Raw genomic sequence first — 11,571 nt, 5'->3', positions numbered from 1 at the left:
TATATATATATATATATGCAAGGTCAGTGGTTTTTCATTAAACAAGATAAAAGAAACTTACCTATTCCAAAAAAAAGTTGTTTCTGTCACCAGCTTGATAGCAGAACAAAATAAAAAACCAAGCTGTAACCATTGAGGTCAAACCGACAAAATATAATGGAGTAAATTCAGAGTGAATCACTTGTACAAGGAAGAGGAAGTTGGATGGTTCACTCCCACAGATGCTGCTACTTCTGCAGTCTGTCTACTGAAACCCAAGTATGACTGGTCCATGAAGTAAGACACCACAATGAAAAAAAATTTACTTTCTGCAGCTTGCATGCTTGTCTTCGTTTTTCCTTTTGTTTTTTCATAGTTTTTTCCCCAGTATTTTAGATGAGCCTCGACCGTTGTCCAATTTTATTTATTGAAAAGGATTTTTCAAAGAGATCTTTTAATTGATTTAAACATTTTAGCATTTTTGAAGTCCAGACAAGTTGTGCTCTGCAGCCATCCTCCCTGCCCTCACATCTCACAGTGAATATCTTAAGGCTTGTGTGCACAAGTGGGTTGCTTGCTTCCTGTTTCTACTTTGTGGTCTTTAAGAACACTCACTAATAATACTTCATGTTTCTGTATATCCTGTGTGAAATGTCATGTACATTACTGCACAAAAGTTTCCTCACCCAGGGGTGTCCAAGACAATGGTATGTATCTATCCCCATTTGACAAGGATGATGCCATTATTAAGCTTGTCTAGCCACAGAAAATGGCAGCATGTGAGTCACAAAGGTGAAAAAAAAATGCCTGAACCCTTTTAAAAGCTTTGTTTTTTGCAGGTTTTATAAATTTAAGGTTTTACCAACAAATAAAATTAGATTTTGTTTTCAAAACTGTCAAATTGTTCAGATTTTGAAAATGTAATTGATTTTCAGTATGTTAGTTCGCTGAAAATGTTGAAGCTCAGGTCTAAGAGTTGAGGTCAAAGAGAGCAACTGGGACCAAGTAACTGAGCTCAGTGAGATTAGACCAAGACTTTAGCAGGATGTCATTTAGAGCGCCAGTTTTCGCAAATATTACATCAAAAACTACTAGAGGAGGAATTTGGGAGATGACGTCTGTGAAATCAGGCATTCAGGGTTCTGTCTTCCCTCCATTACTTGAATTTAGTAAGACAAATGATACAATGTTCATAATGGGGTGTTCAAACCCCCAGCTGTTCACAGAAGATGACTGTTCCTTCTTCAGCCTGGTTCTGCTGGAGGCTTATTTCTATTAAAATTGGGTTTTTCCTTTCCACAGTCACCAAGTACTCGCTCAAAGGGCCGGTCACCAGTCAAAATGCCCAGGCCAATTTTTTGTCCCAGTCCAGCCCTGCTCTGAACTAGCGGGCCTGCTGAAAGCACAGACCCAACAGCTTGCTCTTCTACTGCCTGGGTTGGTACACAGGGGCCACGAGGAGAACAGGAAGGCCACACAAAGTGTAAATAACATTGCCCAAAAAAATCCGCAGATCCTCCTATCTCAGGAAAAACAGTGCTGTCACAGGTGACCCCTTACACCCCTTACACCCCCCCCCCCCCCCAATGCTACCCCTGCCCACTCACCTCACCAATCTGTGCCACAGTCTGACTAACCCCCATAACTCAATAACTTGTACTAGTTCCAAACACTTTGTTCTCCAATGTGTCTTTCTCTTGATTATATCTACATTTCTCCTGTTTGTTATTTATTCCTGCTGTCTATTTATATTTTATTCCTACACAGTTGTCGTGGAGCACCCATAATTCCATAATTTAGTTGTACATGTACAATAAAAGCGCTATTCTATTCTATTCTATTCTATTCTATTCTATCCTTTGTTAGAGAAACTGCATTTGCAGACGACAGGGGAATTAAAATCAAACAATCAAGATGTAATTACAGTGCAGTCTTTCACCTTTGATTCAAAGTTTGACTAAAGTATTGCATTAGGTGTTTAGAAATTAGAGACATTTTAATATACAGTTTTCCATTTTCAGGGGTTCACAGTTGATAAGAGTCGACTGACAAGCTGTTCGATGGCAAAAGTGAGGCCTGTGACCTTATTACCATTATTAAGTTTCACTTTGTCAAATTCATTTGAGTCACTTCAGATCAATGTTTAATGAAGCACTTCATGAGGAAGCTGTACAGTTTGCACCCAAGACTTCTGCATTCACACAGTGCACTGCGGTCAGTATCATAAACTGATACCCTCCCACCACACAGGCAGGAGGCTCTAAGGCCGTAAGACTGATCAACTCCATTGCTCACTGATAACTCAGTTGTTCTGATGCGCTGCACTGTTTTTGTTCGGTTTTATTTTATTTACTATGCTTCTACTATGCTACTATTCTTTGTATTTAAGCACACGAATCTGTTTTTTGTGTGTTTTTTTAAATGCTGTCACTGTGCTGCTATAATTTTAAAATGCTGCTCCAGTTTAAATGTTTCAATATGCTGCACTATAGTTGTTTTATGTTGGTGACAGGCAGTTTATTTTATTGTTTATTATTTATCTTAATTTTCATGAGGATAATGGAACCTTGAACCTATTTCAAAACTCTGAAACTTCTGTAAAGAGACAAACCACTGAATTACCTTTATTTTAAACACACTTTCCACATGCCAGTAAAATGATATAGTGCAAAAACTCATACTATTCCACATCATCAGAGCATCAATAAAAAACAACAAAAAAGCATGAGCTACCGAAACACTGCTGCTGCTGACTGTCACTCCAGCCCTCAGGTAGTGTGATAGTCAGGTGACGTATCAAGGAAACCAGCAGTGTGCTGCCTAAGCATTAGGACAGCAAGGATACATCCGTGTGACCGTGTGACAGTTTAGTACAAGTAACAAGAAACCATACATGTTATATTTTTTGTAACACACAATTAATTATATCTGTAAATACAAATAATATGAGATGATAAACTAGAAAATACATTTAGTCTTCTGGCAGAAGGCTGTTTACCAGTGTGTTGAACAGCCTGTAGCCAGTTCAAGTAAGTGCTCCTCTTCATCAGTCTCATTATTATTTTGTTATATCAGATTATAATAGCATTTCATTTCTAAGCACATCAGCTATGAAAAAAGTTTATTCACAGTTTTATGGCAAGAAATGTCATTTAGTATATTTACTCCTGACAGGATGAGCACAACAAACACGTTAATATGTTACAATTGTGTACATGTGTTAATAAAAATGCACATACAGTTCTTGTTACATTGAGTTCTACATTTATAAAACAGACAACATGAAATAAGACTTGACACTTTTGACTGAGTCCATAAACTCCAGGAAAGTCCACCAGACAACAAAATGTTGCTGAGGTCACAGGTCAAGGCACCATAGGGCTGTTTGCCACTAGACACCTACAAGCAACCTTATTGAAACCACAGGAGCCCTGCTGGGCATTAGAAGTACTGCAAGTTTATCCACTTCTGCAGGAGCTTCACCTCTCTGATCCAGAAGCTACCATGTTTACCCATAGACTTCGACAAGCAACCTTATTGAAGCCAGAGGAGTTTCCCCCTGCTGGGCATTAGAAGTAATGCATTTTAGCCACTCCTGCATTAGCGTGACCGCTCTGTTTATATATACACAATATATATATACAATCTGTGATTTTTCCACCTGGGTTAAATCTCACTGGATGACTCTCTGGTAGCCAGTGAGGAGGCACCTGTGCTCAGCAGGGTTTTCTTCTCTCTTGAGAGCTTGTTGTATTTTCTGCCAGAAGACTCCAGTGTGATGAACAGCCTGTGGCCAACTCAGGTAGCTACGCTTCTTCACCAGACTCCTAATTTGGAAGTATGGAGACAGCTGCTTGGCTGGTATGTCCTCCAGAAACACCATGATCATCACATCCTTGTGCTCATTGAAGAGACGGAAGCTAAAGACACCACACGCAGATTAATCAATGTAGAAACTGGTGACATCCTTGCATGTAAGAACAAAGAGTTGATAACCATACCTGGCCATCTGGATTTCTTTGGAGCACCACTCACTTTGCAGGTAATGCTGGCTGATCACACAGATAGTCTTTCTGCTACAATAGATAGCCTCTGTAATGTTTTCGACGATGGGCTTACCTGTAAAAACAAAAATCTGACACATCAAACATGTCAGCATTGTGTTCTAAAATGACACAAGTTACATAAAATTTAGCTTTGTACAAGTTAAAAGATTTCTAAGGTGTTCTCACTTCTGAGAATAGTGGGGCTTAAATTCCATTCACTCCAACCTTGGTTGTACTTTTTTTTTTTTTTTTTTTAGCAATGGTGAGTAAGCAAAAAACTATTTTTTAAGTCACTGAGGCATACTGTCAGGGGTTGCTGAGTGGATGTGGAGAAAAGGACTCAAACGCAGGACTCACGGTGACGATTCAGGGTGTTTATTGTGAGGGACGAATGACGAAAACAGGAGATGGCTGACTGACTGGCTGACTGGCTGAACGGCTGAGTGATCTGAACTTGGAAGGCAAACATGGGGCATAGACAGCAGTGACAACATCAATGATGCGACGCCGACCAGGAGAGAACTGAGGACTTAAATACACTGGCTGAACAATGACTGACAGGTGACAGGTGAGTGAGCAGCTGAACACAATTGAACTAACGATGCATGGAATAAGAACTAGAACATAATGCACACAGAGTAACGTAACACAAAACAGGAAGTGGAACGTACAGAGGATAAACAGTGAACATGAACTGAAAATACTGGGTCAACGACCCAGAAACCCTGACACGTACACTGATGCTGAATCAAATTCCAGCTAATGAGAATCTATAATTTTCTTTTGTGAAATTCTTAAGTCTATACTTTGTTAATTGGGCAGCTACATATATTTGTGTTGGATTGGAACAGTTGACAAGCTCAATGGAGAACAGTGGAGATGGATGATTGTCTCTGGCTGAACATTTTTAAAGTCTGTCTAAAAGTGCCCAATTTACTAATGGCAGCTGCTAAAAGATTCTACAGTATTCAACTTTTACGTTTGCCGAAATCTAATTTAGTGAAGAATTTCTTACAGGCCTGTAAGTGCAAAATACATCTTTGGTGCTTTTCTCTTTTCAATGCAGTAAAAAAATCAATGAAAGTAATTTCATGTTTTCAGATTTTAAATATGGAAGAAACTTAGATGTTTTCAATTTAATTAAAGCTTTGGGTACACATGGCCTTCTAGGGGCTTGTTCATGGTTTCAGCAAAAAAAAAAAAAAGTTCTTCCAGAGTAAACCTTTCATTTTCCCAGATGTAGGATGCTTTGACAGTTGAGTAGCACATCTATATACTACTTTTTGAGGTTTAAAGATCAGTTTGTAGCGTTTCTCTAAATGGTCAGTCTTTTAGATCTAGCATTCAAACTGCAGTTTGTGAGTCACATGTCATTGCTATTTTTGTTTTGACACTGTAGACGCTGTTTATATTTTTGCAGTGCTGTCAAAGAGAAAAAAAAGATACTGTGGTGTTAAAACTTGATCTTTTTCGGTACCACTGAAAAGCGGAACAAAAAGAAACAATTGTATTTATAGGAAAGAAGACACAGAGTTTGTGTGCTAGCTTCATTAAATATTGAGCTAAAAGTAGAACAGAGGCTAATGAAAAGCATCTATACCTGGTTCAAAGTCTCTGTGGTGCAGACAGAGTCTCCAGCCCTGTTGACCCTCCAGCTCTGGAAGCAACTCTCCACAGACCCAAGCTTCATCATGAACATTGTAGGAGACAAAGGCATCGTAGCTGTGAGGAATACCTTTCTTCCTCCTCTTATTATCATAGAGAAAGGCCAGGAAGAGGTAATAGGCATATGTGAGGTGTGACCTCAGGAAGTGATAGATGAAGGATGCGAGGAGAGTAAGCATAACTAGACTAGAGCTAAAAAGGAAGCAGAGCAATGCAGCATCTATCCGACAGGAGTCAAAACCAAAGTCAAGGAATTTGTTTCCCCGTTGGCTGACAGGAAACGCACAAGTGTACTGATGTGCATTAACAACCTGTGTCTGTTTGCTGCCTTGAATCCACTGGATAAGACCGTAATTAGAACATTCACATGTTAAAAGGTTAGCAGACAGATCCAGATATTTCATGGTTAAAAGGGATTGGATAACTGTTTCACTGATTACGAACAATTCATTGTTGCTGACATCGAGCCATCTGAGTGCCGACAGTTTGGCCTCTGCTAGAAAATCCAAAGACCTGAGTTTATTGTTGGAGAGGTCGAGTATTATCAGGTTTGGAATTGGCAAGAACACGTCAGATGTTAAAACTGAAAGCTCGCTGTAAGTAATTGTGAGATGTTTCAGTTGCGGTGTGTGTTTAAATGTGTCTGGATGCAAAGATCCCATGAAGTATGCCTCTGTTATTAAGTACTCTAAAGAAGTCAGACCACTGAGAACATCTTTTGAAATATCGTAATATCCTCTATGAACCTTGATATTAAGCTTCTTCAGTTTCGGTAAATTTGAGAAAGGGTTATCGCTTTGTTTGGAGCTGTTATGTGGCAGGCTAGAGACAACATTTAGGATCAGAGTGCTTAAGTTTGGCAGCCCACTGAAATGCTCATAAAAATAAATATCACCTTGCATAAGAAGGAACTGGAGGTTATAGAGTCCCTTTAACCCTCCTTCCTCAACATTGTTACACATGCGTACATCTAAATTCAAATAACGAAGGGAAGACAGATTAATGAAGACTCCTTGAAAGAGATTTATAAGCTCATTGTTTTTCAAATACAAAAACTCCAATGTCTGTAATTTAAATTTAAAAGAATAATCGAATGATGAAATCTTATTGTTTTCAAGATTTAGGATTTTCAAATTGTTTAAATTTTCAAAAACACAGTCAGAGATATAGGATATATGATTGTGGCTCAGATCGAGTATTGTTAGGCTTGTTAAATTCCAGAAGTAAGGACAGTAAAGTTCACTGATGTCATTGATGCTAAGGTCATAGACTTCCAATGTGGTGAGTCCTTGGACGGCCACTGGCAGTTCGGACAGTTCATTATTTTGTAATATCAGGCTTCTGAGCTGTGTCATTGACTGGAGTGCATTATCAGCCATGCTTTTTATATTGTTAAATGATAAGTTGAGGTTAGTTAGGTGAGAACAAGACTGCAGCATGTTCTCCTTTAAGGTGTAAATCTCACTACTGCTTACATTCAGAGTTCTTAGAGAAGGAATTTTGCAGGCGACGTCTATGAAATCATCATCTATCCACTTTTTCATGTTATCCATCTGAAGCTCTTGAAGAGAGTAAGCAGTCTGCAGAATCGCTCTGTACACATCAAAGCTAAGAGAAGTTTCACTCATTTGCAGTCTCGTCAGGCTCTTTAAAAAAGTCTTGTTTGACACTTCCCACTCGATGTCCCTGTTCCAGCCTCGCAAGTCCAGAGACTGCAGATGAGGAAAAATGTCTCTTGTAATGCTGAACTTTTTCACTGAATCCAAACACAGGGTGAGTAGGTTTGAGGTATTTACATGGAGGTCATTTGACTGAAAAGAAGTAAAGTTGTTGTAACATACAAACAAATGTTGTAAAGTTGGGAGTCTAATAATGTGATCAATATCTGACATTTGATGCAGAAGGTTATAGCTCAAATCTACTGAGTGTACGCTGACCAGGGGCTGACAGGCCACAGGGGAGATAAATGAGATCTGGTTCCAGTCCAGAGACAGTGTCTCTAACTTGGAAAGACCCTGAAACATGTTTTCTGTCAGTGTTGCGAGCCTATTTATACTCAAGATGAGAACCTTTAACTCTACCAAGTCTGCAAAAGCTTCACCATCAATTTGTGAAATCCAATTTTTTTCCAAATTTAGAACTTCAAGCTTGAATAAACCTTCCAAATTCATCCTGGTAATATTTGAAATGTAGTTTGACTTGAGATTTAGCAATACTGCATTTTTGGGAATGTCATCTGGAATAGCAGTGAGGTAACGCTCTGTGCAAGTGACTAACACATTCGATTTTTCTGTATAGATAATTGTGCAGTTTTTCAGTGAAAAAGCAAGTAAATGTTCACAATGAAGGAAACACAAAAGAAGCGAGAAAAGCAGCAGAGGCCAAACTCCTGTAGCTAGCATGTTGATCTTGGGAAGCAGTACTGTTTCCACTTAGAGATGGGGGTATTCTGTTGTTCAATATACCTGAGTCGGGCAGGATAAAAAATACAATTGAAGGTATTAGTCTGATTACATTACCATGTCATCATTTTAGCACAGAATAAAACAGCGTGAGATTTGCTGCAACTAGTGATGAAAAATTCGTGATTTTGATTTGTTGTTCCAGTAAACCTCTGAGACACACCTCTAATCGGTATGTCTCAGAGGTTTCACTGGAACAACAAATCAGAATAGTGAACTGCTGGAATCCTACTATACATTTAACTTCAGTGAAAGCTTCATCTAATCCAGAAGGTTACATGAAGAGGATACAAATTGAAACCCACCTAGACTAACATCAAAACAACTAGTAGCTCAGTGATACGCAAGTAACTGCTATCACAGCTGGAGAAGGACGAAGTAGAACACAAATGCTATGGCAAGGTGGAGCCAGGATTTAAAATCAGGAGTGAGATATAATTATCTCCACCCTTCAAGATCAGCTGGCAAGCCCCATAAACAACTGGTATGTTGAATGTGAGAGCAGTTGACCTGAAAGAGAAGATCATGGCTAAGTTGGCTAAACCTGGACCCTCTGTGCTTATTACCAAAATTACGTGAATTACCCTGTAAATGTCTACTAGCAGATGTGAATGCAGCATTACCGTTAGTGAAACCAACTAGCTGGTCTATGCCACAGCTACAGTGATCCCTGATATGCTTGACTAATAACAATCACAAAGAACAGCAAGACTAGATGCCAACATCAAGGCAGCACAGAGGGAAGTTAGACAGATTTCAGAATTGCAGAAAGGTCAATCCATCCATCCTTCCACCCAGTCTCCTCTGGTTGTCTTTATCATCATCACAGGGGGTGCTGGATCTTGTCCTAGCTATGATAGGGTAAAACGCAGGGTATACCCTGAACAGGTTGTCATGGCCTTTTATGCTCCAAACACCAAAAAAGTCCAAGAAAAGGCCATGGGTGGCAACAGAAGGTTTGTTTTAGAATGCAATGAAAATTATAAACAAAAATCAACCAAATAACTTCTTACAACTTAAAATTAAATGAAAGTTAACTTAATTTATTTTCACAACTTCAAAAAGTGGCCAGATTTTTTTTTAGACCCTCCCGTCGTCCCATCTGACACTTGGCAAACAAAAAACCTCTTTACCACACCCCTCCAGGGTGCTCTTAATCCCTTGATTAATGCGAGGGTCCATATGCTAATAAACCAATCACTTTCCAAAAACTGTTCCAAAAATTAATTACAAATTTACATAACAAAACTAGGTCAGCATATTCCTACAACTTTAAAGAAAAAACAAAAATTAGTAAAAATTGAGATTTATAAGCATTCAACATTTCTTCCTGTTAAAAGTTAGTTTTTTTTCCTTCCCACTGTCACCAAAGTGCTTGCTGTTCAGGGCTTGTCTGAAAGTTGGGGTTGTATTATGTATTATTGTCTTGGTCTTTGTTGTAATTTGACAGCATATAAATAAAACTGAATCGAATCAAATTCAAAGGGTAAATCTCTGAGATGATTCGCTGTGGGAGAATCGGTATGTTTGATTTGGCACAGATTTTGCATCACATGTTCTTCCTGACACAGCATCTATCTGGGCCTAAGAACATCATTATGAGTCAACCGCATTATAACTTGACTTGAAAGGGAAATGAGTTAACCATTACAAAATGGAGCTACTTGCTTTGGTGACAGTATGGGCTGGATTATCTAATGGACACTGGCTCAGCCAGCTCGAGGGTTTCATCTAAGTAGCACAATTTTTTTTTTCCTTGAATTGTACAAAATTTGATTTGTATTTTCAAAACCAATCATCTATAGCTTTCTTATAAAAAAAAGCATTTTCTTGGCCATTGACATCAATATTACTCTCAAAAAACCAAAGAGCAAACAACATATAAATGCAACATAGATAATAAAAATAAATATAAGACAGTTCAGTGTGCTAGGTTTCCATCATTACAAAATCTAGTTCTGAGAAAAACCTTGATACTGCTTAACTGATTTGGATTTTAATCCTGAGATTTTTTTAAGTGTGTGTTTTAATGTCAGCTACATCTCAACAGCTTTAAAGCAAAATAACAGATTTTTTGATTTAATGTGACCACATTTGTGTCATATTTTTTCTCTCCAGTAAACGCAAATAATATTGTTAGGGTTTATAAACAGAGTCTTACCTCTTTCATAAGTTTTTCCTTGAGACATGAAAATGGCCTGAACTCAGAGTGGATGCGCTTCAAGTGCTATTAATCTGAGGAAGACAACAGTGGAAATTGTTTTGTTTTTCCCGTCTGACACATAATGGGGAAGTTGGACTGCTAAATCAGAAAAGGTTTTAGCTCTCACTGCTGTATCGTATCATTTCCTGTTTCTATTATGATGCTGATGTTTTGTGTAGGCTGTTTAATTAAAAACTTTTTAGATGAAAGTCTTATTTCATTGTGTAATCTTCACTGTTTTTGTCCAAAACACAATCTCTGTTGCATCACCTGACTCTTGCTTGCAACAAAAAGGAGTTTACACAACGAAGATATGAACAATATAAAGATATGATTATTTATTAAAATTTATTTACAAAAGGTGGAAACAGAAATGTCAACAAGTCAGGGGTGAAATGAGAACAATTGACAGCGCTACCCATGAGTCACATGAAGTTCAAATGTGCTTATCAGTGCACCAGTGAAAACTCAGTTCCTATTTACACCAACTCTGCTACTCACCAACATCCCTAGCAATAATTTGGTAGTTATGAAGCATATTTAAGAGAATGGAAGATGGAAACACCAGAAATTTTTTAAACTAAAAAAAACATATTATGATGAACATAAAGTTCTAGAAAGAGCGTCAGCCGTCACATTTTCCGAAGCCTTCAGGTGTCAGATGTGCATATGGTAAGGCTGTAAAAATAAGAGCCATGTCATCAAGTGTTGAGTTGGATTCTTATGCCACAAGAGGACTTCTCGTGGCATAAGAAGACAAAATTGAAGCAAGAGTTTCCTTCTACAAAATAGACTAATTTAACTGGCAGGAATAAAACTTGTGGGAGAAGTAGCTCAATACCTGCTCCATCCTGATGCAACAATACTGCCCCAGGATCCACTTTGCTAGCGTCTACCTTCAGCTTGTAAGAATCTCTGAGATGGGGTCTCTCAAGCCCTGGAGCAGAGGCAAGGATAGCCTTGATATCCTCAAAGATTGTCTGATAATGATCTGACCATTGGAACATAACCTTGGGGTTTAAGGAGTCAGTTAGAGGAGCAACCACTGCAGAGAAATTCTCACAAAACCCACAATAATAACCCACCATTCCAAGAAAGTGTGGAAGTTCTTTCTCAGTAGTGGGAGAATTGAAGTGATCAGTAGCTTCCACTTTAGCTCTTACTGGATGTACCTGGCCCTGTCCAGCCACCTTACCCAAGTAAGTCAAAGTGGCCC

The 11,571-nt window shown here is 38.6% G+C and overlaps 3 protein-coding genes across 4 annotated transcripts in view; all 3 read right to left on the bottom strand.

Moving 5' to 3' along the window:
• Positions 1 to 256, bottom strand: part of LOC102198411 (toll-like receptor 13) — a 5,854-nt gene extending 5,598 nt beyond the window's left edge. The window contains exon 1 of the mRNA XM_005752639.2: positions 62 to 256. The gene's annotated coding sequence lies outside the window, so the exon portion shown is untranslated. The remainder of the gene's footprint in view (positions 1 to 61) is intronic.
• The window catches only part of LOC102198877 (toll-like receptor 13), a 16,007-nt gene extending 5,600 nt beyond the window's left edge, over positions 1 to 10,407 (bottom strand). Inside the window, exons 1-3 of one of the 2 annotated variants that reach the window (XM_005752644.2) lie at positions 10,314 to 10,407; positions 3,981 to 4,098; positions 3,652 to 3,899 (exon numbers count right to left, since the gene is read on the bottom strand). In XM_005752644.2, coding sequence (XP_005752701.1) covers positions 3,653 to 3,899; positions 3,981 to 4,098; positions 10,314 to 10,341 — 393 coding nt within the window. In that variant the 5' untranslated portion in view covers positions 10,342 to 10,407 and the 3' untranslated portion in view covers position 3,652. Of the gene's footprint in view, positions 1 to 3,651; positions 3,900 to 3,980; positions 4,099 to 4,382; positions 4,976 to 10,313 lie in introns of those variants that run through there. The other variant, XM_005752643.2, reaches the window with a different exon arrangement.
• LOC106456527 (toll-like receptor 13) lies at positions 5,446 to 8,104 on the bottom strand. Its single transcript, XM_013915814.1, has one exon. It carries the CDS (start codon positions 8,090 to 8,092, stop codon positions 5,606 to 5,608), a length of 2,487 nt encoding a protein of 828 aa, XP_013771268.1. The 5' UTR covers positions 8,093 to 8,104; the 3' UTR covers positions 5,446 to 5,605.
• Positions 10,408 to 11,571: the final 1,164 nt, after the last annotated feature.

This window comes from Pundamilia nyererei, unplaced genomic scaffold, assembly GCF_000239375.1.
Source record: "Pundamilia nyererei isolate P.nyererei 1_Seehausen unplaced genomic scaffold, PunNye1.0 scaffold00369, whole genome shotgun sequence".
Lineage (NCBI taxonomy): Eukaryota > Metazoa > Chordata > Actinopteri > Cichliformes > Cichlidae > Pundamilia > Pundamilia nyererei.
The sequence above is the reverse complement of the archived record's forward strand: the minus strand, read 5'-3'. Positions and strand labels throughout refer to the sequence as shown.